Source organism: Zingiber officinale, chromosome 8B (assembly GCF_018446385.1).
Source record: "Zingiber officinale cultivar Zhangliang chromosome 8B, Zo_v1.1, whole genome shotgun sequence".
NCBI classification, from domain to species: Eukaryota; Viridiplantae; Streptophyta; class Magnoliopsida; order Zingiberales; family Zingiberaceae; genus Zingiber; species Zingiber officinale.
In genome coordinates this window covers 9,252,730-9,274,920 of record NC_056001.1, presented here as the reverse complement: position 1 = coordinate 9,274,920, position 22,191 = coordinate 9,252,730, and the positions used below count along the sequence as shown (strand labels likewise).

Here is a 22,191-nt window from a genome sequence, read left to right as displayed (position 1 = left end):
TATATACCACTTTTCTATACCTTAGTTTAACTTGAGCCACTATTTAAACCTAATTTTCTAGATAGGAGACATAAGTCAATGAGGTTAGATGTTTTTTATCTGAATGTTGAGCATTGTTATGATTTAGTTCTGTATTTATTCATGTATGCATGAGCTGTTTAATATTTATTCATGTATGGTTTTGGTTTTGACTTATTATTGGTGACATCGATTGTTATATGATATAGATAAACATGACACGACAATCATTAAATTATAAAAGACATAGATTATTATACACTTTGTGGAATATGTATAGAATGCTCATGGTTGTTTGGTTGTCATACTTTATCAAATTGTAATACTTATATATCGTCGAAGTAGGATTCGTCAAATAAAAAGTAGGGAGGATAAATCAATTGCACGTGTGAAATGGATGGTCAACCTTACAAAATAGAGCGATGAAATAAGTATTAGTGAACTTCGAATTGATAGGAGAACATTTAGAAATGTGGAATCGCCACATCAGCGGCCCCCTAGAGCCGGTCTCACGGATATGGAGGGAGGTAAATGCAGGTACACAGCTGAAAGTAGGGGTGTTCATTATTCGGGTCAATCCATTAACCCGCCCGATCCAAATAACATTCGGGTTATTTGGTTTGGTTAAATGAAATTCGGGATCGGTTGAATGAACTGACCCAAAACGTTAATTGGGTTAATGGTTTGGTTTTGGATTTAACTCCCCATCAGAATAACCCGCCCGAAACCCGAATAAGGAATTAATATATATTTTTAAATTTTTTTTAGTATAATCTTTGGAATATTTGGAATGTGTAAGTTTTTTTTCTTATATTGAATGAAACTATTTTATCAAATTTGGAGCTTATTTATTTATAAATGTAAATTATTAAGAGTTTATTTATTTGAAGAAAAATTGAAATGAAAAGAAAATTGGGTTAATTGGCACTCGAACCGAATAACCCGAATTAGTTTCAGGTAATTCGGTTTGGTTTATAGCTAATTCGGTTTGGTTTATGGCTAATTCGGTTTGATTCTTGGTTGGATTTAGAAAATTATAAAATCCGAATAACTCGAACCGAATAACCCAAATAATCCGAACCGAACCAAATGAACACCCCTAGCTGAAAGCGCATAGCCGGGACGCTAACCCCAGGCAATGACACCCCGAGGATCGAACCGTGGACCTTTCGGCCACTAAACCATGGATAGGAGAACATTCAGGATATTATGTGATATGGTTCAAGATGTTGGAGGTTTAAAAGCCACAAAAAATGCCACAATTGATGAAATTGTGGCCTTATTTGTCTACGTGTTGGTACATCATAAAAAAAATTGAACGATGAGTCTTTTTTTTAAACGAAGTCGGGAGACAATGAGTCGTCATTTCAATCTATGTCTTCGAGCAATTTTATAACTGCACAACATATTGTTGAAGAAACCTGAACCAATACGCGATGACTACGAAGAAGATAGATGAAAATTATTTAGGCTACGTTGGTAGAGTTAATCTGCCTTGTAATGTACGGTTGATTATTTTGTTTGATTTAATTTTAAACTTGTAATGTCATGTAATATGGATTACAAAAGGTAGTGAAGTTTTATAATTTGGATTACAAAGCAAATACTATATAATCCGATTACATTACGAGGTCACTGTTTAACAAAAAATTAAATGTCGAATATATCCCTAGTCCACCGCGGTCGTCGCCTGCTGGCACTGCCCGCCGCCTGATGGCACCGCCCGCTGCCCCCCGTCGCTGGCGGTCGTCGTCGGTTGCTGGCGCCCAGCGGTTGCCGATGGTGGCGGTCGGCGGAAGAGGCCAACGGCGGAGGTCGCTGGTTGCTGCAAGCTCCGGCAGATATGCGGCAGCTGTCGATAAAGGTCGTAGGATATTTTTGTCATTTTATAATAATACGAATTACATTTCTTATAAAAAATAATGGACATCAAACAAAAGAATGTAATCACTCATATAATCAAATATTACATATATTACATTATCAAACGTAGTAATATAATCAAGATTACATTATATTACAAATTTGATTACATTACAAGTTAGATTACATTATACTAAACCAAACGTAACGTAAAGTAAGTATTTTTTAATCACCTATAAATCTTTAATTTAATTGTATTTTTTTATTTCAATATATAATTCTTATAATTAAAAATTATTATAGGATTGTTTAGGTGCTTTAGACAGTACTTTTATCTAAGTGTCACCCCCTAAAGAAAAAAAATAATGTTATCACACAAGAAAAAGGAGGGATTTGCAATAAATGTGTTGGGAGTGTGTTGCCCATAATATAATTCATATATGCGTTAATTGAGTGGGAAGGTTCTGTCTATGATGGTCGAGTACTTTGTGATGCCATCAATAGATCATCGGGTCTTAAAGTCCCCCAAGATAAATAAAAAATAATTTTTATTTGAAGTTGAAATTATGACAGAGTTTCAAATTTTCAGAATATTTGTATTTATTAATTAGTGTCCTTGGTTTAGACTGTTATTATTTGGTTGATACTGAATATTGCACTCAGATGGATTTCTGACATTTTAATGAAGGCATAAGTCTCACCTCAATAAATGATAAGGTTATCGTCCAGACGATTAACGTTGGACCGAACCCATTTAACGTTGGATCGAGGGCATAGGTATCACCTTACTATTTTATCTCAACAAAAAAAAAATATATGGAATAAATTACTTGTAATCCGAGCGATTAGTTGCTGTGGTTTCAACGTTGAGTCGTATTTCAATTGACCCGAGCGGATCGGTCCAGACGGCTAACGTTGGAGCGAACCCATTTAACTTTTGCAAATCAATTTGTTTGTTGTCAGAAAATAGCGTTCCAATTTGACTCGGTATCTGTGTTGACGAATTCAAACGTGGGTTGATCAAGTTTCAATTGATAAATTATTTCACGTTGAAATATTATTCAACAACTAGCTTCACGAAGACAAGGAAAGTTCCTGCCTTGAAATTGTTCTAAAACATTTAGGAAGCCAAACTTGGTGGACTCTCTTGAAATATGACAAGTCAGTAACGGAATACTGAGCTCGTGCTGGCGAACAGGCAAAGGTTAAGCGGTTCCGTTTCCGCTACGTGAAAAAGCGATTATCAGGGAACACTGTTCCATCACCGCTGACGATGTTTGTGCTGATAACTGTAACCGCGCTTGCAAAAATTATTACTATATATATATATATATATATTACTATTTTATTAAAATTCTTCCCTCTTTATTAATTAATTGTGATGAAGTCTAAAATAAATTTACGTTACTAAATTTTTTTTTATTTATAGTAAAAATAATTCCAAGATTTATTAGTAATTTCACAAGCGAAACGATTAGTGATCTAGAATTCGAGACTCAACTGCGACATATTATTATGAATTTTTTTCATCATTAATTTTCTCTGATTATTTTATATAAAAAAATATAATTCTCTTTAGTCCCATTTCAACACTATAATCAAAAATTTTTTATAAATATTTTAGGTCGATAATGTTAAAAAGTATATTTTTTTTTAATATTTTTTTAAGATAAATATAATATTAAATTAAATTAATTTTGTTTATAGAAAATCATATAAGATTCAAATAATTTAAAATTTTAAAAATCAAATATTTTATCCTAATGACTCTACCAAAAACTCTACTTTAGTATTTCATATACTTATTATATTAAACACTTTCCCCGCGTATTAACACCGCCCACGGATTAACACCAGGATGCCATGAGGAAATAGTTACTTTTTGCCAGACCAAAGCCAGAGCGATCGCGGGTGACACGGTAATAGCTTGGGTTGCCCGCTGTCGTTGCCGCGGTTTCGATCGGGTCAAAGCGTGCGCAAGCACGGAATCGTAGGATGTCGGTCCCTTCTTCCCGTTCCCCCATCCGAATCCTTAATTTTTGAGCGTTTTCGTCCAACTTCGTCGCTGATTTAGCTGATTGAAGGGCTAATGCCCTCGCGTCCTTAATCTGTTGAGGTTCTCATTGGGTGAACAGGAGAGTTCCTTTTCGCCTTTTCCATCGTTCTTTTTCCGTTGTGTTTCTGGTTTCCAGAGAGATTCTGAATCCGCCGCTGGTGGGTTATCTCCGTGGTGGTGGTCGGATGGAACCTCGCGTTGGGAACAAGTTCCGCCTCGGTCGCAAGATCGGGAGCGGCTCCTTCGGGGAGATCTATTTAGGTATCTACAATTGATTTGTGATTAGATTCGTTCGATTATTTTTATTTACCATCGAGGATTCATTCGATCATTTTGAGCTGTTGCTTGTCGATTCCTGTTGTTGCGACCCTTAAAGTTTACTGCTTTAAGGATGTTTTTATTTGTCATGTCTCGTTACAGGTACTAACATCCAAACCAATGAGGAAGTCGCGATTAAACTCGTAAGTGCAGTCTTTCTTGCCGTCTGCTTTGAAGATCTTATGCTATTGTACATTTGGTAAATTCAAAATTGTTGTTGTCTGCAGTTTTCCTGCATGCATATATATATGAAAGAGAGACGCTTAGTTAATGAGGATTTGGGCTAATGGTTTATTTTAATATTTTTCAATATCAATTCTATTCTGAAGAGTTCTGATCTGCCTCTAATTGTATGGTACAGATAATGTACTAAAAGTCATGTCTTACAAGCTGAATAGAAGTCTTATTTGCTACCTATACTCCATCAACTAGACCCATTTCAATTTCTAGTTATGGCAGTTTCCATGGAAAACTGCAGTTAGGCCCGTGGATACTCCTTTAGTCTGGGACTAAAATGTTAACAAGATTTGACCAGAAATGTTCCTTGTGTTTCTAAGTTATTTTTTCAGAACCTAGTTTTGCTGGCATTCGCCCATGCATGAAACAGGGTCAACCATTGTAATCTTGACTTGTATGTCAACTGAAACCAGTAATCTCAAGCCAAATGAGACAAGCACAATGTTTCCATGTATTTTTCTATTTCCTTCCTAAATACTTCAGACTCATGACTTGCTGGTGCTGTTGTTAGTTTCTTTATGACTGCTTTTAATGCATGGACTGTTCAAGTTTTGATATATTATTCTGATGGGTTCAGCTTTTTTTTGAAATTAACAGGAGAATGTCAAGACTAAGCATCCACAGCTGCTTTATGAATCAAAACTATATAGAATCCTTCAGGGAGGAAGTAATGAAACATTTTATGCCCTCAGTCAAGCAAATTTGATCAAATTTTCAAAGCTCTTACTTTTCACTCCTTTGCTTCTATCTGGCAGCTGGAGTCCCTAATGTGAGATGGTTTGGCATCGAGGGTGATTATAATGTCCTCGTAATGGATTTACTAGGACCAAGTCTTGAAGACCTTTTCAACTTTTGCAGTCGTAAACTCTCTTTGAAGACTGTCCTGATGCTTGCAGATCAGATGGTATACTATTTATGCATCTCGTATTTCTAAACCAACAATTCCACATCTACCATCACTATCTATTCATGGGATTTTTTATCTCTTTATGCATGCATATTGTATTCTTGTATGCCTTGGTATAATTCCTCATCACTTGATCTTGTCAGACATGTTTCCGTGGCCTTCAATTGAAACTCTCTTTCAATGAACTTAATACCTCCTGACAATAGTTCGTCTTGTGTTTTCTATTTTTTTTAACCTATTTTTATAATCAAGGTTGACCCAAATTCAAAAAACTATATTGTAGTATCTGATGTTCTTAGTTGTCTCACTTCAGATAAATCGAGTGGAATTTGTACATTCAAAATCCTTCCTTCACCGAGATATCAAACCAGATAATTTTATTATGGGTCTTGGTAGACGAGCTAATCAGGTATGTGATTTCTTCCTCTTATGTATATCAGTATATCACTGATTATCTTCTTATTTTGCTTTAAATTGTTTTTGCATCTCTTAATAGGTCTATATTATTGATTTCGGCCTTGCCAAAAAGTATAGAGACACTTCCACCCATCAGCATATTCCATACAGGTAAGATAACTTATTCCATGAAAGCAAATCCTCTGTTGTTGATATTGCTACGATGTTTGAAACTGGCAGATTTGTTGACTTTAGCAGACTTCCATAAAGTTTCTCTTACGAGATCAGTTGCAAGCTTGCTAAAATTCAAAGGCAAAGGCCCATGGATATGGTTTTATAGTATTTTCACACTTTAATACCATTTAAGCATGGTTGCAATCTTAGCACCACTAAAGATGGACATAAAAGGTAGCTTGATGCACGAAGCTTCTGCCAATGCAGAATCCCGGGGAAGGGTTTATTGTATGCAGCTTTGCAAGAGGTTGTTTCCGCGATTTGAACCAGTGACTTCCAAGTCACATGGCAACAATTTTACCGGAGTGCCAAGGATCCCTTTCTAAAGATGGACATCAATATCATAATCTTTATGCAAATCTTGAACCTGTTTAAACCAAGTTATCAGTGTATTTGTTATGAGATATTTCTTAGCGAGTTAAATATCCATTTACAGTGAACAAGAACTATGAAAATGATTAAACATATAATTGGTGCATCTTACTTCTCATAATAGTTTTAGCAGTGTAGGATTTTCAGCAAGATATGGCATTCATTCTCGATTGAGTATCAAGGACAGACAATATTTAATTTAATTTTAATTTGCATCTACTTAATTAACCATTGTTCTCTGTATTTTTTATGTACTATTTTGTATGATTTGTAGGTTGTAAGTATCTGCTCTCTCTTTTCATTTGATGTTGCATTTTATTGTAGAGAGAACAAAAACTTAACTGGGACTGCTAGATATGCAAGTGTGAATACACATCTTGGCATAGGTATGGTGAAAATCTTCCTTCATAATCTGGATTTATTGCAGGACTCTTTCTTCAATATTATGTATTTTACTGTTGTATGACTGTATTTTTCTTCTTCTAAGAACAAAGCAGGAGGGATGATTTGGAATCTCTCGGATACGTTCTAATGTACTTCTTAAGAGGAAGGTTGGTCTACTTGATAAAAACTTTTGCTCATCCATCTTGCAAATTTGTGACCTCTGGCTGCTATTACATTTTTCAGTCTACCGTGGCAAGGTCTAAAAGCAGGAACAAAGAAGCAGAAGTATGAAAGAATTAGTGAAAAAAAAGTGGCCACGTCAATTGAGGCAAGTTGTTAACCTTGATTACTTTGGATTCGTATGCCTTTTTGCTTTCGTTATGATGATGAGAATGGTGGTTGTACTCTTGCAGGCTTTGTGCAAGGGATATCCTTCAGAATTTGCATCGTACTTCCATTATTGTCGCTCATTAAGATTTGATGACAAGCCTGATTATGGATATCTTAAAAGATTGTTCCGGGACCTTTTCATCCATGAAGGTTGATTTCTCTTCTGTACATGTCAAATTTCAAAATTGAGTTGCTGTTAATTGTTGAAACAATGATGAATAATTGAAGGCAGTATTTTGCTTAACTGAGGCGTCATTTTTTTTACATTTAACTTTTTTCCCCCCTCTTTGCAGGTTTTCAGTTTGATTATGTATTTGATTGGACCATTTTGAAGTATCAGCAATCTCAGATAGCCGGTGGTCCTCCATGTGCTGTTGTTAGTCTAAAACTCTAAATCAGATGTTATATATGTATTTATTTTTCTTTTCCTGAGCAAGTGGATAACCTGTTTATTCTATTTTCTTCTTCCTAGGGTCAAAGTGCAGGACATAGCTCTGGCTTGGCTCCTGCTTTCTTAAATAATAGGCAGACAGGTGATTTCTCTCACAATTTGTAAACCTTGTTATTATTGATTCTTTATGAATGTTAGCTCCAACTCTTCCATGTTGTTGCTTTACTAGCTTGCATTAGCGTATTTGTTTTTTTTTGTCATTTCATAATTTACTTGGACCCTTTGTTGGTTGTTCTGATTATGTTGCAGGAATCACATTGCCAATTGTTGATAATGTATAAGCTAACATGTTAAAAACAATCTACTTAATTCCCATAATTGGAAGTATAAAATTTGTAGTTTGTGTTTTAGCAGCTGATGAAGGTAGAGCAGGTGGTCGGTTGACTGCAGACTCTTCTCGTCCACGACGAACACCACCAGCAGTAAATGTAGGCAGTGCATCAAAGCAGAAGGCCCCTATGGCGAATGATCCATGTGTCAGTAAAGATGCTATGGTAAAATTTAATGGCCCTCTTCTTCTTTTTTTCTTTTTTACTCTTTCTGCATTTCCATTGGCATAATTTTTTTGTCGATTCTTTAGTTAAAACAAATGCCACTCTTGTGTTACTTGTTTATTGTATTGAAATCTTATGAATGGTTAGTAAACCATCAAATGGGTTCCGATTGGTGTTATATTGATCATAAACACCTGTTTTTAATATCTAATGATGAAAGATAAAAATGTTAGGTAACTGGGCAAAAATATCAGTTAGGCATAATGCTTTTCTGCCCTACTGTTTAGACTCTTACGGGAATTAGTGTATAATTTGCCACTCTATCTATTGGAGTATATGCTTGATTTTGCCTTTTGGATGTTGAGTTATTGGCATGCTTTTGGTAACATTTATGATCATCGTGCCTTGGAGTTAAGTTTCCATCCAACTTAATGATTGAGATTCAAAAATTCTAGTTTTATAATTTTAGGTGCGTGAAACTATACATCCGCTGTTTGAGTTTTATGAGATACACTCATTTTTATGTAATTCCTGAACTTGAACTATGCACAGGTTTCCAGTTCCACTCCTATGGGGTGGCCAAATGGATCCTCCAGACGGACTCCTGTTGCTGGTGGCCAAGACGTGGCGGGGACTGATCCAGATCAGTCTCGCACTCGTGCTGCAGATGCCAGCCCTGTGACTTACCACAAGGTTTCAAGTGCTCAACGAAGCTCTCCAATCATTTCTACATCATCTGGAAGGAAACCATCTACAACCAAGAATTACGAGGTCGCACTCAGAGGCATCAAGGGCCTCAATATTGATAGTGTGGAGAATAACTAGTTATCACTGCCAGTCTGTGGCAACTTGTAACGATCCTCTGAAGAATCCATAAACGAAACTGGGAGAACACTTTGGCATGAAGTTTTTCCTGGTTTATAATTTGTGACATGTCTGCACAGTTACGGAGTGCTGATTTTAGGCGCCCTCCGAATGATGAAAGAAACAGCAAGTGATGCAGCGGAAGAATTGTGTGGATTGGCCGAGGATATATGCTGGAGTCGGGACAAGTGCAGCTTGTTGGTCATTATGTTATTACTCATCTTTGTTATCTCTATTATTTCTAGAATTTTACAATGTTTGATCATGTACCTAAATGCGTCACCTTCTGAGATTGTGTTTTAGATTTTATTATTGTTTCGATATAGGTTTAGATTGATATTCGTAGACTGATTTTAGATAAGCTTCAAAGGAGTGAGGGCCTATAAGTATTTGTATTTGTAACGTTGATCATTGTTTGAGATTCTAAGCTTTACATATTTTTTGTTTTCTTTTTATTTGATGCATAAAGCCATGAAGACCGCCACTACATTGGATGAAAAATGAAACTCTAGGAATGAGTTAATAGATTGTCATGGAATAATTATTTGTTTGGATGGTGATTCAAAATCATCATAAGCCAAGTTGTCATTGTTTTGTATCACTTACTGAGCCATTAGGTGATTTTATGATGTAAAAAATTGATTCATGTGACGGATAATCTTGTTGGATTCGTTTATCAAATATTAAGGATATATCTATATTAAAACATATATTTCAAACATTGAAATTAAAGTGACTTGTCAACTAAAATCAAACAGAAGTAATCGAAAAATACTCAAAAATTACATTTAAATTTTATTTATTTCTTTGTTCTCTACTTAATTTTATTTCCTTATAAAAAGGTAAATTTTAAAATAGTTTCGTGTATAAGCATAATTCATTGTGTTCAAAAGAAACACTTTTAATGATAAAAATATAAAAAACAAATCCGACCTGCCGGATTCGAACCAGCGACCTAAGGATATCTGAATCCTACTACAGTCCTCCACTCTACCAACTGAGCTAAGGTCGGTGTTGATTAATTTTTCAATAAAATTATACATATACAAAAGTAAAATAAAACTAACTAGCCAAAAAATGTTTTTATTAGGCCTAACATCATCATAAGCCAAGTCGTCATTGTTTTGTATCACTGACTGAGCCATTAGGTGATTTTATGATGTAAATAATTGATTCATGTGACGGATAACCTTGTTGGACTCGTTTATCAAATATTAAGGATATATCTATATTAAAGCATATATTTCAAACATTGAAATTAAAGTGACTTGTCAACTAAAATCAAACAGAAGTAATCGAAAAATACTCAAAAATTACATTTAAATTTTATTTATTTCTTTGTTCTCTACTTAATTTTATTTCCTTATAAAAAGGTAAATTTTAAAACCCTAAAACTCGCATCTTCCTCCGACTGACGTTCACTTAGATATTTCAAATTTTTTTCGTGTATAAGCATAATTCATTGTGTTCAAAAGAAACACTTTTAATGATAAAATTTTAAAAAAAAAAGATAAATCCGACCTGCCGGATTCGAACCAGCGACCTAAGGATATCTGAACCCACTACAGTCCTCCGCTCTACCAACTGAGCTAAGGTCGGTATTTATTAATGTGCCAATTAACTTTTACATATACAAAATTATAATAAAACTAACTATCCAAAAAATGTTTTTTATTAGGCCTAACATCCTATCATCACTTTTGGTTAAAAAAAAACTGAACTATTTATTAAACCATCTATCTCAAATCCGTTTTGAAATTAGCCTAAGGAACATATTTAGTTGAAAACTCAAACTCTCATTCTTTTTAGAATAGAAAATTTATAAAATATTATGTTTAAGAGCTTCGTAATGAGAGGAGACTTTTAGAAACCCTTCTTGCCTCCTCTTGAGACAAAACTCTTACTCTTTCTGAATTTCACAGTCTAATATTCTAATATCCCCTCTTATCTCTAATCCTTTATACAGTTCCTTTTCCTGTCCTAATCATTTTAGTTTTTTTGTTTGTTGCTTCTCTAGTTTTGTTTTCCCGTATGGAAGCACCTTCAATGGAAAATAATGCTTCAAAGATATCCAACTAAACCGATAATCAAACAACTTGTTTTTATATACTTTTTTTTTTTAAAAAAAGAAAATGATATAAATATGTGATCTAGACAAAACTTGGTTTAATTTCTTAGTATCAAACCAAGTAGTATATATATATATATCTGCATGTACTTTATATAATTCAATTAAGTTCTCAGTTAATTTAAACAATAATATTATAATTCGATCAATATCAAATTGAATTTATATATTGATTTTTCTAAAAGCAAATATAATCAAATTGGATAATAAAATGGAATTTAAGCTGAGCTAAAATTAATAATTTTATTCAGATTAATTCTGAATTCAAGCCCGTTACTCCGATCTGATTAAACTCCAGCCAGGCCCGTCCAGCCCACACGGTCACCTCAAACCCTATTCTTCAGACTCTCTTCCTCGTGCGTCTTCACGCCGTCGTCCAAATTTGACGAAGATGTCTTCGACGCTACGTGACAGGCCGATCTCCTCTTCTCAATTCAACTATTTTTGATCTGTTAGGATCGATCTCATATACAATTCCCTAGATCTTTCTCTAGCTTGTGCAAATAGCACGGCTTCGAAGGCAACGACCACCTCCCTTTCCCCGTTTCCCAGCGACATAGTATCGTCTTCCTTCCTCCACCTCCTTAAGGTCTATCTTTTTCTCTCTGAAGAATCTCCTGCTAATGATCACATCCCTACCTCTGCTCTCCTCGTGGTTGTTTCCATGCCTAGGTTGTTACTTTGCGGATTCTTAGTGATCTGTGCAACAAGCTAGTGTGGTGACATTAACTTTATCCTCAAGCAACTCTTGTTTGGTTTCTTGTTGTATTGCATGTTTGTGTTTATCCATCTGAGAATGTTAGTTTAATGTCGATGGTTCTTGTGCATAGGCGTTCATTGTTTATGTCCATGTGATGTGTGTGTTTTTTTTCACTCCTCAGACAAGGTCTATTGTTGGGTCATGTAGTGCTTTGAATAAAATCTGTCTGAGCAAATCAGGTTTTTGCCACTGCAGTGTACTTAGTAAGAACTTTCCCTTTAGGGCATTACAGATAAATTTGCAGATATTTGCCTTTTATGTACGAAGAAACAACTAACAGTAACTGTTGGGTTAATATGTTTGCTTGTCTGAACCTGATAATTCAGTGACATCGTGGCAGTTGTTTCTTTCAACTTATGATTACTACTACTTTTGTCGCACTGAATTGTTGTATTGTTATATGCAAGGTGTGAATGGCCTACTTGCTTCTTTCCGAACAAATGTGAATGATATCTTGATGAAGCATGATTTACAAACAACCATAGAAGTCTGAAGTATTGATGTTGATCTATTAGAGATCTTTATTTATTGTTACAGTGTTACTTATTCTCAAACTATTCAATGTTATTGAATGCTAATATTAAATTATGTTTCACTTGTTATAGGGGCACCACTAGTGAGTTAAGCGGTGTTTCATGGTCCTATGCTCAGTAGGTTCAGCACAGTACTATATTCAAAACCTATAAATTTGTTTATTCTGTTAAGAGCAGCATTTCTACTGCATCCAGATACCTCTGTAGGTGTTAGGTCTTCTGGAATGTCGGCCATGGAGTCATTACGCCACACTCAAAAATTTCATTCAACAAATTTATTGTCAGAGAATTTAGATCAGCCATCTAATTCCCCAGAACCTTCATATTTGCATGTGGAGAATACTTGCTCGTCCAGTGTCTGCTCCACTCCAGACATTGAAAAGAAGTATGTTCATCGCATTTATGATGCCATTGCACCTCATTTCAGCTCAACTCGATTCGCTAAGTGGCCAAAAGTTGCTAGTTTCTTGAACTCTTTGCAGCCAGGTTCTGTCATTTTGGATGCTGGTTGCGGAAATGGAAAGTATCTTGGCCTGAACCCTGATTGCTTCTACATAGGTTGTGATATAAGCCCTTCTCTAGTTGAAATATGCACAAGGAAAGGCCATGAAGTAATGGTTGCTGATGCTGTCGACCTTCCCTACAGAGAGAATTTTGGTGATGCTGCAATTTCTATCGCGGTATTGCATCACCTGAGCACTGATAGTAGACGGATAAAAGCAATAGAGGAGTTGGTTAGGGTTGTTCGGAAGGGTGGGCTGATTTTAATCACTGTGTGGGCTGTTGAACAAGAAGATAAATCACTACTTACTAAATGGACACCTCTCTGTCATAAGTATGATGATGAATGGGTGAAGTCAAGCAATCCACCTGTTCGTGGTAATGCTGCAACCAAGTTGGAATGTATCCCCGAGTTAGATGAAAGTTGTAGGCAAACATCCAGCAGATTGTTTGCTGGAGAAGTGGAGTCAAGAACAGACAAAGTTATGGACGGTGCTTCTATTCCATGTTCCATTTCGGAGGGAGAGTATTCTTCCAACGATGGCCTATCTGAGACCCAGCAGGAATATTTTGTTCCTTGGCACTTGCCATATCACCGTGCTGAAATTAGTGGTGCATCAGCTTCAGCACTTGAATCTGGACTAGCAAAGAAGGATGATAAGAAAGGAGCGCTGGTATACAACCGTTATTACCATGTTTTTGTTGAAGGCGAACTCCAAAGGTATGCCTGTTTGCCTAGTAGTTACTATGTTGCCAATTTTGGTTGATAATCTACCCTTTTTATGCCCGTCTTTAGCTTAGTTATTTCATAAAAGTTGCAAAGTTAAAATTCTGTTCAACGTTAGGTTCACAACTTTAGAAGATCTAAATATTACCTCTGAAGTGTATATTTTAGTTTTAATTTAATTGAATTATTTATGGTGGTGCCGAACTTCGAAATAGTTTATACAGTTCTCCACTTGGATTATAATCAAACAGAAATGAATATAAGCTCAGTTTCTAAGTTTAAGCTTTTAAAAACTCATGACCTATTTAATAATCTGATTTAATGACATAAAACTTCTCTATGGATAACAACTGGTTCGTTGTAGGTTTATTTATTGGAAAGTTTCCTCCTACATTATTGTTCTTAACTCGTGTTTTTCTTTTTCTTAGATTTCTAACTTTTTTCGATTTGATTTGATTTGTAGGTTGGTTTCGGGCATAAATAATGCATCAATTGTCGACCAATTTTATGACAAATCGAATTGGTGTATTGTTCTCGAGAAGATCTAAGACTGTGCACGATAATTGTTGAATATTGTAGATTCATTTGAGAGAATTTTGGCTGCGACTTCGAATCCTCCCTAAGTATTAGAATTATTTGTGCGCTGGCAATGGTTGATTCTATGGTGTCCATGCTTTGTATTGCTAATTGCTATTGACATGAGCAATCAGCTTAGGTCTGTAAAACCTGAATTGAGCTTAAACTGATGACATTAAAAAAGCTCTGGGTTTTTTTTTGCCGTCCGCTTGCCGTCTGCCGCGAGCGAGTGTTTCTTGATTTATTCTAATGTTTAGTGGGAAAATTTCATATCGTTAGACCGGTCATTCCAGGATTAGCTGTGTTAATTATTTTTTTTTCAAATTTATTAAAGAGTTAATGAGGTTGAGCTTTTATAGATATTATTATTATTATTAAAGAGTTAATGAGCTTGATGTCAACCACAAGCAGTGGAGGCACGGGACGTACGCAGTGAAGTCCTTGGAGCGTTTGATCCATCAAGAAAATCAACAATGTCATCCCAGGTCAATCTGTGCTATGCTCATACTAAACAGTCGGAGTATCTGATCATTTGTTATAAACGTTCCATCATCATTGTCCGAGCTCTCATCTCTGTCTGAACCTTCCACCATGCTTTTATAGAGTTTGATTAGCCATATAGTTGTCTTTATAATTTTATTTATTAATTGAGTAAATAAAATTTATGTTGATACATTTTTAATAAATTATAAATAGCTTAAAAGTATTTGATATTAAAAACTAATTATAACTAGTGGTAGATTGTTGCTTTGTGCGATTGAAAGAATATATAAATATATAATTGGCTATTGCAAATAGTTAATACGATGAAAATTATCAACATCTTCAAATCTATTTATACATATTTTGCTATGAATTGAATTCTAAAATGGTATTTAGAAAAATAAATGAAATAACTAAGATTTTACATTCGAATGATAAAGAATACTAATTTTGGCATATTATTTTAAATAGTGTTGTTTATTAATGATTTCAATAAATTTTGATTATGTTAATTTATGAATTAATTCATTATAATAGTCTTACTTTATTGTAATGAATTAATTCATTATCATAGTCTTACTTTATTGTAAATAGATGTAAATATGTAATATTTTTTGTAATTGACTTTTCTTACATAGATACATAAATTTTACAAAAAAATCGTAAGAATAATATATAATTCAAATTAATTTAGAATTCTAAATATACGATTTTATGAATATTGATGTTGAAAAATAAATCTGTATTTATCTTTTAAAAAATAATGTCAACCGATTAAATGGCAATTAGTGCTAATATATCTATATTATCTGTATAAAAAAATATCAATAACAAATTATTAACATCCTCAAATCAATTCATATTGATATAATTTTTTTTTTCTGTGTTGGTCCTTAGACGGATTGGCGGGGACGTCAGGGGTGAGCATATTCACCTTTTGCCACCATATCGATATAAATTTTTAAAATGAATCAAATTTAGAATGCATATCTAGAAATACTTCACATCACTTTCGATCCAAATTGTTATTCATAATTGATACAAAAAGTAAATCAGACATTATCTACCGAATTGATCAAAAGTCTTACCAAATGAAAGTCAGAGGGGCATGTAGGATCAGCCCTGCTCTTGGGTGGTCAAGTTATCACTTGGTTAGCCCATCGACTCCTTCCAATCGATCTATCTAATTTTCGAGGCTCAACTTTCCTAGTATACTGTTCCGTTTAGTCAGTTCAGCTCTCTTAACTCCTAGTAAGCTTACCTGACTCAGAGCTCAACTTCCCCAACTCCTTCAGATGAGTCTACTAGACTTTTGGGTCTCATTTCTTCCAACATATTCCTCCGCTTAGTCAGTTCGGTACCATCGACTCCTCCAGTCAATCTACCCAACTCTTGGAGTTTAATTCTCCTAACATATTGCTCCGCTCAGTCACTTTAGTATCACTAACTCCTCCGGTTGATCTAGCCAAAATTTGGAGCTCAACTCACCTTGACTCCTTCAACTTAACATCTGACTCCAGTGGCTCAACTCTACCCACTTCACCAGATCGATATACTTGACTCTTTAGTTCAGAGCCACCAATTAACCTCCATTTGACATTCAACCCAACACCCTTCTCAACTCCTTCTCTCTGCTCAACATACTCCTAACCCATTTTTTTCAGGTTCTTCGATCTTATTCTCCTTGAAATTAATAAGTCAGCCTCTTCGGCCCAATTGATCCCATATCTAGTGAACTAGCGCCATAAATGATCCCATATATAGTGAACTAGCACCATAATAATGATATAATAAGTGAATTGTCAAAGTACGCGGATGCTTAGGTGACAATCTGGATATCCTACCGCGATACCATGCCCCGGGAACATGAACTAGCACCATAAATGATCCCATATATAGTGAACTAGCACCATAATAATGATATAATAAGTGAATTGTCAAAGCACGTGAAACAATATGATTATGAAAACATCTCTTTTATAAGAATATGTCAAACATCTCATAACCAATTAATATTTAGAGAGAGGTATTATATAAAGGAAGTCCGCTCTCACGGGACAGATGCATACACTTTGCATACAATGACATACTCTTGCTTACTATTCATCTTCTCTAATTCCCCACCTAAAATCTTACTTGAGCATCGGAATGACTGAGTGGCTGAACCGATAACCTGGCGTCCATTCTAATCCTCTTGTTTTCTCTCTCTTTTCCACCGGCTTGAGAGAGTCTCTGGACAGCTGGTTCTCCTTTCATCATACGAAGACTTTGTTGATACCGCACCCGTGGCTCATCCAACAGAATTTATTTCTAGGATGTCATAACACCTTTCGATTTACACAAGCTACTTCTAGCCAAATAACCTTTGCTGAAACATATTAAACACACATTTCACAAGATATCAGGGATTTTAACAAAAAAAAAAGTACATTGACCACATTGACATCTGGTTTAAATTCGAACAATATAACAGGATGTATTTCACTACTAGCCAGTAATATGAACAGAGGAATTGATGACTAGCTGGCGAAAATTCAATGTAGAAGATAGAACTGAGATCTAACAGAGTCAAAACAAGTGTCCACCCATGGATGAACCACTGCCCACTGCAACACATTCACAGTGGTCGATTATCATAAAACTGGGATCTATGGCTTCCATATCTGCACACAGAACAAACATCTGAAAAAGGTTAAGACAATTCGTCATCAAACCAGCGAGAGCACATGGATTTCACAATGGCAAAAAAAAGGGGGGACACTAACCCTACCGATAGTGGTTTGGAATCACAATGGATTCTGTGTTACTGCCACCTGTTCTTGGAAGCTCGTCATCAGTCTCAACAAATCTGAAGCCTCTTATATCTACTGATCTTGTAGAGTTTTCACCGACATTTGAACCATCAGAGCCCGAATGATCACTGCTTCTTCTTCCACTTCGTCTGGATCTTTGTCGGCTTCTTGGACCTCTATGGAATACCTTACAAGATATGCAAGACGTCAACCAGTTACCCCTGCTCCGGGGGAAATCTTCATGCTCGTCTCCGGTCTCAGCATCACCATACTCGATGACATAGTCACCTAAAACCACCCCGTGTGGTACTTCTGCATGTATAGTGCTCAAAACATCTATAATCTCTGTAGACTGCTGGAAGTTATCCCAATCAAGTTGTCGAGCAGGGTCGATTTCTGAAGGGCACGAATGAGGATGCTTTAGCTCAGCGTGCTTTTGCAGCTCAGTAAAATTTCCAATGTATGAACACTGCTTCTCTTCACAGCATCGCTTCTTCATGTTCAAGTATACACGGGCCTTGTCGATAACAACCCAACCAGTTACATCCCCTCTACATAGTGGGCAGGCAGGTCGGCTGCCCGAGTTTGAAGAGATGTCTTGAATACAAACTACAGTGGCCCCATGTGTTGTTGATGTGACTTTGACAACAATAGGCATCCCATATGCACTTTTGAAGCGCTCAAGACAGTTTGAATGGGCCTGGTTAGTATCACACATGAAAGGCCGGCATCCCTTGTCATAAGAAGAGCACTGAAGCATGACCCCATTGTGAGGGAAATCCAGACAAATAGGGCAAGTCACATCTTCCCAGTTACAATCTACTTGTACATCATCCAAGTTAGGAGGATGGGGTTTGGCATGAAACTCCATCGCATCAGAGGAGCACAAGGCTGTCTTTTTTTGCTTTCTAAACCATTACCGTAGGCCTGAAAATGTCAACAAATGATGGGCTTGAACATCAAAATAATGACGGGCTTGAAAATCATTAACACAATGATGTGATTGAACATCAAAATAATGTCAAGTATCACATAGCTTGAATCCACCAAACAAATTTAACAAAAAAACAATATTAATCATTTTAGATCTTTCCAACTTGATCAGTACTACCAAATGAGGCCCTAACATACCAGTGTTACTCAGGTTCTTCAAATGAACCCTCTATCCTGGACCAGACATTCTATTGTTTTTTTCTAAAATAAGAAGCAATGACCTCATTCAAGACAATGACTGCTTACAGTAGAAAAATTCAATCAAGTTCAAAACCTGTACAAAATCTGAATAGTGTGCACGAAGGCAAGCTCAATTTGGTGTTAACAAATCACAAGAAGAAAGCTCTTGACAGCATGTAGCATCATATAATTCAGCACTTTAGATACTACAAATAGAATCAGATAACGAAAGTTCAGAAAAATTGAGCAATGAACAACTAGATATCTGGGATGGCATTGAAAGAAAAGAGACAAAATATGTTCCTGATCCGATAGGTTAACTAGGAAACAATTTCCTTAACCAAAATGGTTTAAGCTGTTAGGACTCTTGGCGGCCGGCTAGAGAGGGGTGAATAGCCCCTGCACAAATCCAAACAAAAAGAACTTTCCTCGGACTTATAACTTAAAATAACACTTGCATAAAAATAATAAAGAAACTAAAAAGAAGAGACTGCAGATTTACTTGGTTACAACCGGGGAGATTGTTAATCCAAGGAAGTTGAAACGCATTAAGAATCTCCTTCAGGCGGAGAAACCTCTTACAACAATGAACGCACAGAAAAGAAGCTAAACAAAAATTAAAGCGCACAAGTGTTGTTTCTTTGTATTTCACGTTGTTGTTTAGCTTTGGGAGCAAGACTGCTTATATAGCCTTGCTCGGGGCGCTTAGAAGAGTTCCAGGCACCAGGAGGGGATAAAATTTTATCCCCTTCGCAACGGATCGCGGTCAAATGCGATCCGGATAAAATTCGATTCCGGGCGCTCGGATTCCGGGCGCTCGGAAAGTCAACCAAGTTGACTTTTTTCAGTCCGGGCATTTTGTTCCGGTTTCGCTCGCCTCGGTCCGGGACTTCCGCTCCGGTTCCTCTTGCTTGGGTGATCTCAGCTATCCGAAATAGGGATTTCCCGAACCCAAATTCCGGCCTTCTTGAATCTCGAGCAAGCTTCCGCTACTGGCTTCTCGTCCCTCGGAAACGCCGCGCGCCTCCTTCTCGTCCGCCCGCGTACTCTTCCGCAGCACTCCGTCCCTCAGACGCACCGAGCCCGTCGGCTCTCTCCTCGTGTCGTCCTTCTCGCTAGCTACGTCTTTTGTTCGATATCCTGTGCTCCTAAGTTTCTGCACACTTAGACACAGGATTAAACACAATAGGACCTAACTTAGCTTGTTTGATCACATCAAAACTACCTTAGGGTACCAACATAAGCTACTAATGTGTGCAGAATCCAATAGTAAGGTGACCTATTTTTATTCTCTCAAAAAAATAATGGTATGTGTTATTTTGTAGGATGAAAAACATAACATATACCAAGTTTGGCTGCTGAAGCATTTTCTATCTACAAGTACCAAGCTAGGCTATGGAACTAGTATATGGAATTGCAAGTTGCAATTTGTGTCCCCTATTCAGCCATGATGAGACTATCAAATTGTACAAACACTACACATCCAATATCTTGTAGTTTCTTCAGATAATAGGGCTAACTTTCTGTTAGTCAGATATAAATAAGTGGTGGGTTCATTTTTAGAATTTAAAAAAATGAAAAAAAAGGTAGCATCTGTAGTCTACAAACTCTGCAACAAGTAACTGTACACGTGACAGTTACAGAATGCTTTTGCAAGTGTGTGATGCAGAAAAGATATAAACGAGATGTATATTGGAATCACCTTCTTAAGAATTACAAGGATAGAAGAAAAAACCCAAAAAAAATACAGAGAAAATTATTTAGTTTCAGGGTTGTACCATCCATATATGCACAAAGTCTCCATATTATTCAATGTGTGAGAATGATGTGCGAAATCACTCGCCTGCTAACAATATAAGGAGTTTGGGCTGAATACACATAAATTCAAGTTGGTTTAGAGAAAACATGCATCCTATCAGTACTTGGACAAGATGCAGGGAGGAAGATGTGAATACTTTGTAAAGTGAATAGAAATTCCATGTAGTTCTTGGGACATAGTGAACTGTATCACCCAGAAAATTGCTATTCATTGGAAATCAATTGAGCCATGGCATCATAGTGTTCGGTTGAGAAAGATAAAGTAGATGAAGCTGAAGTAATTAACAATATCTAGTAGCAATTGGACACAAATATGTTACATTACAAGTTTGCCTAGAGTTGGGGAATATTCTACTCAGTTCATTCAAGCAAAATGCACTGCACTTGCAACATACAAGCCTAAGACTTGACATATATTAGTAAGTTACTAGTACTATAGATTCATACAATGCCATTTGATCTCCAAGGGATCAGTAAAACTGTTTTCCAGTAGACCAAAATTATATTACATTCCAATTCTCTCCTACTCCAACCATAGCAAGACATAAAAATAAATCAATTCAATGCTATAAAAATTAATATTGAGAAGGAAAAGAATAGAACTAAAGATTCTATTGGACTGGCTTACTACCTCCTTGCAATTCTTTGCAATAAAAAATGTGACATTATTGTATTATTATTAAACCAAGTTCATTAATGGATCCATCCATTAAGGAGATCTACAAAGCTTCAAATTCCATCCCTACAATATATACATGTTAAAGATTGTAACTTTGGAGACTTTCATTTTGTTTCTTCTTGAATTACATCATTCTTTATCATTCCTCATGCATTATCCACATGTTAAAGATTACAGTATTATAGAATCTCAATTCATTCTCTTTTTAAACTACTACAACATCATTCTCTGCACTTCCTCAAACATTATAAATTACCTACATGTAAACAATTGCATATTAGGAGAATTTCTTCATGGGAAAACAAGGATCTTCCCTTTTTCAATCAATAAATAAATTCTAGAATTGCTAAATTAGTTTTCTAATTCCCAAGTATCCAATTATACTCTCCATACACGCAATCCATCAACACAAGAATTCATCTAATATTCATCTCTGGTCTCCAATTTATAGAAAACCTAAAGAATAAATAAGCAGATAATCAATAACACCAGTTAGAAAATCCACAGAGAGACGGTTCATCTTGACGTATCTAAGTAAGCAGAACCAACATAAACATCGACTGAATTTCCAGTTCATCAAACAGAACCCAAGTTTATCAATCAAATAGATCACAAAATACACTAGATGATATTCAACATCAACCGCAGTTATAGTTGTGACATCGAATACCAAAAAGACACCACCTTTGAATTTTCATGAAGAGATTCAACGAAACCGCATAGAAACCGAACTAGAAGGAATCAGGGTACCGAGTGAAGCAAGAGCGGACCTCGTTGAAGATTCCTACAGAGGGTTGATGTGGTACTCAGTCCCAAAGCAGAAAACCCTAACCCTAGATCTTTAAACGAGGGGAAGAAAGGAAAAGAGGGAGAAGGAAGAGGGGAAGATGATGCGGGAGTCGTAGAAGAAATAAAAGGTCCTCCTTTATCATATGTGCAATATTAAACACGATGAATTTCAACCCAAAAAGGAAAAAGGAAAAAAGAAAAAATAAACAATGTGATTGTAATTTAGGCATTTCAATCTATTTTATGTT

The 22,191-nt window shown here is 35.9% G+C and overlaps 3 protein-coding genes and 2 non-coding genes across 9 annotated transcripts; 2 read left to right on the top strand and 3 right to left on the bottom strand.

Annotated features, from left to right (window-relative positions):
• Positions 1–3,758: 3,758 nt before the first annotated feature.
• On the top strand, positions 3,759–9,421 carry LOC122014690 (casein kinase I-like). The gene is made up of 14 exons (XM_042571053.1): positions 3,759–4,198; positions 4,358–4,398; positions 5,090–5,159; positions 5,248–5,396; positions 5,713–5,808; positions 5,896–5,966; positions 6,726–6,787; positions 6,889–6,952; positions 7,029–7,113; positions 7,199–7,325; positions 7,469–7,551; positions 7,648–7,708; positions 7,978–8,120; positions 8,673–9,421. The coding sequence occupies exons 1-14, from the start codon at positions 4,123–4,125 to the stop codon at positions 8,943–8,945; spliced, it is 1,401 nt and encodes a 466-aa protein (XP_042426987.1). The 5' UTR covers positions 3,759–4,122; the 3' UTR covers positions 8,946–9,421.
• Positions 9,422–9,911: 490 nt separating this feature from the next.
• TRNAY-GUA lies at positions 9,912–9,996 on the bottom strand. Its single transcript is given in 2 exon segments — positions 9,912–9,947; positions 9,960–9,996. It is a non-coding gene; the product is annotated as a tRNA-Tyr (tRNA).
• A 503-nt stretch (positions 9,997–10,499) lies between these two features.
• On the bottom strand, positions 10,500–10,583 carry TRNAY-GUA. Its single transcript is given in 2 exon segments — positions 10,500–10,535; positions 10,547–10,583. It is a non-coding gene; the product is annotated as a tRNA-Tyr (tRNA).
• Positions 10,584–11,432: 849 nt separating this feature from the next.
• Positions 11,433–14,565, top strand: LOC122016345 (tRNA (carboxymethyluridine(34)-5-O)-methyltransferase-like). Of its 2 annotated transcripts, none has more exons than XM_042573608.1 (3): positions 11,433–11,701; positions 12,478–13,627; positions 14,097–14,565. In XM_042573608.1, exons 2-3 carry the CDS (start codon positions 12,516–12,518, stop codon positions 14,179–14,181), a joined length of 1,197 nt encoding a protein of 398 aa, XP_042429542.1. In that variant the 5' UTR covers positions 11,433–11,701; positions 12,478–12,515; the 3' UTR covers positions 14,182–14,565. The 2 variants fall into 2 exon arrangements, with proteins under 2 accessions (XP_042429542.1, XP_042429543.1); XM_042573609.1 differs by having other exon boundaries at positions 11,433–11,784.
• Positions 14,566–16,667: 2,102 nt separating this feature from the next.
• On the bottom strand, positions 16,668–22,136 carry LOC122015473. Of its 4 annotated transcripts, none has more exons than XM_042572380.1 (3): positions 21,925–22,136; positions 17,458–18,411; positions 16,668–17,355 (listed from the first exon to the last, which is right to left on the bottom strand). In XM_042572380.1, exon 2 carries the CDS (start codon positions 18,353–18,355, stop codon positions 17,459–17,461), a length of 897 nt encoding a protein of 298 aa, XP_042428314.1. In that variant the 5' UTR covers positions 18,356–18,411; positions 21,925–22,136; the 3' UTR covers positions 16,668–17,355; position 17,458. The 4 variants fall into 4 exon arrangements, with proteins under 4 accessions (XP_042428314.1, XP_042428311.1, XP_042428312.1 ...); XM_042572377.1 differs by having other exon boundaries at positions 17,463–18,411; XM_042572378.1 differs by having other exon boundaries at positions 17,463–18,411; positions 21,839–22,093.
• Between the last annotated feature and the right edge of the window lie 55 nt (positions 22,137–22,191).

Coding starts and splice junctions, on each gene's coding strand:
- LOC122014690 (XM_042571053.1), top strand. CDS start 4,123: ATGGAACCTCGCGTTGGGAACAAGTTCCGCCTCGGTCGCAAGATCGGG. Junction 7,114..7,198: donor AAGTGGCCACGTCAATTGAG/GCAAGTTGTTAA, acceptor GTACTCTTGCAG/GCTTTGTGCAAGGGATATCC. Junction 8,121..8,672: donor GTGTCAGTAAAGATGCTATG/GTAAAATTTAAT, acceptor AACTATGCACAG/GTTTCCAGTTCCACTCCTAT.
- LOC122016345 (XM_042573608.1), top strand. CDS start 12,516: ATGCTCAGTAGGTTCAGCACAGTACTATATTCAAAACCTATAAATTTG. Junction 13,628..14,096: donor GTTGAAGGCGAACTCCAAAG/GTATGCCTGTTT, acceptor TTTGATTTGTAG/GTTGGTTTCGGGCATAAATA.
- LOC122015473 (XM_042572377.1), bottom strand. CDS start 18,355: ATGGAGTTTCATGCCAAACCCCATCCTCCTAACTTGGATGATGTACAA. Junction 17,356..17,462: donor GTGATTCCAAACCACTATCG/GTAGGGTTAGTG, acceptor TTCTGTGTGCAG/ATATGGAAGCCATAGATCCC.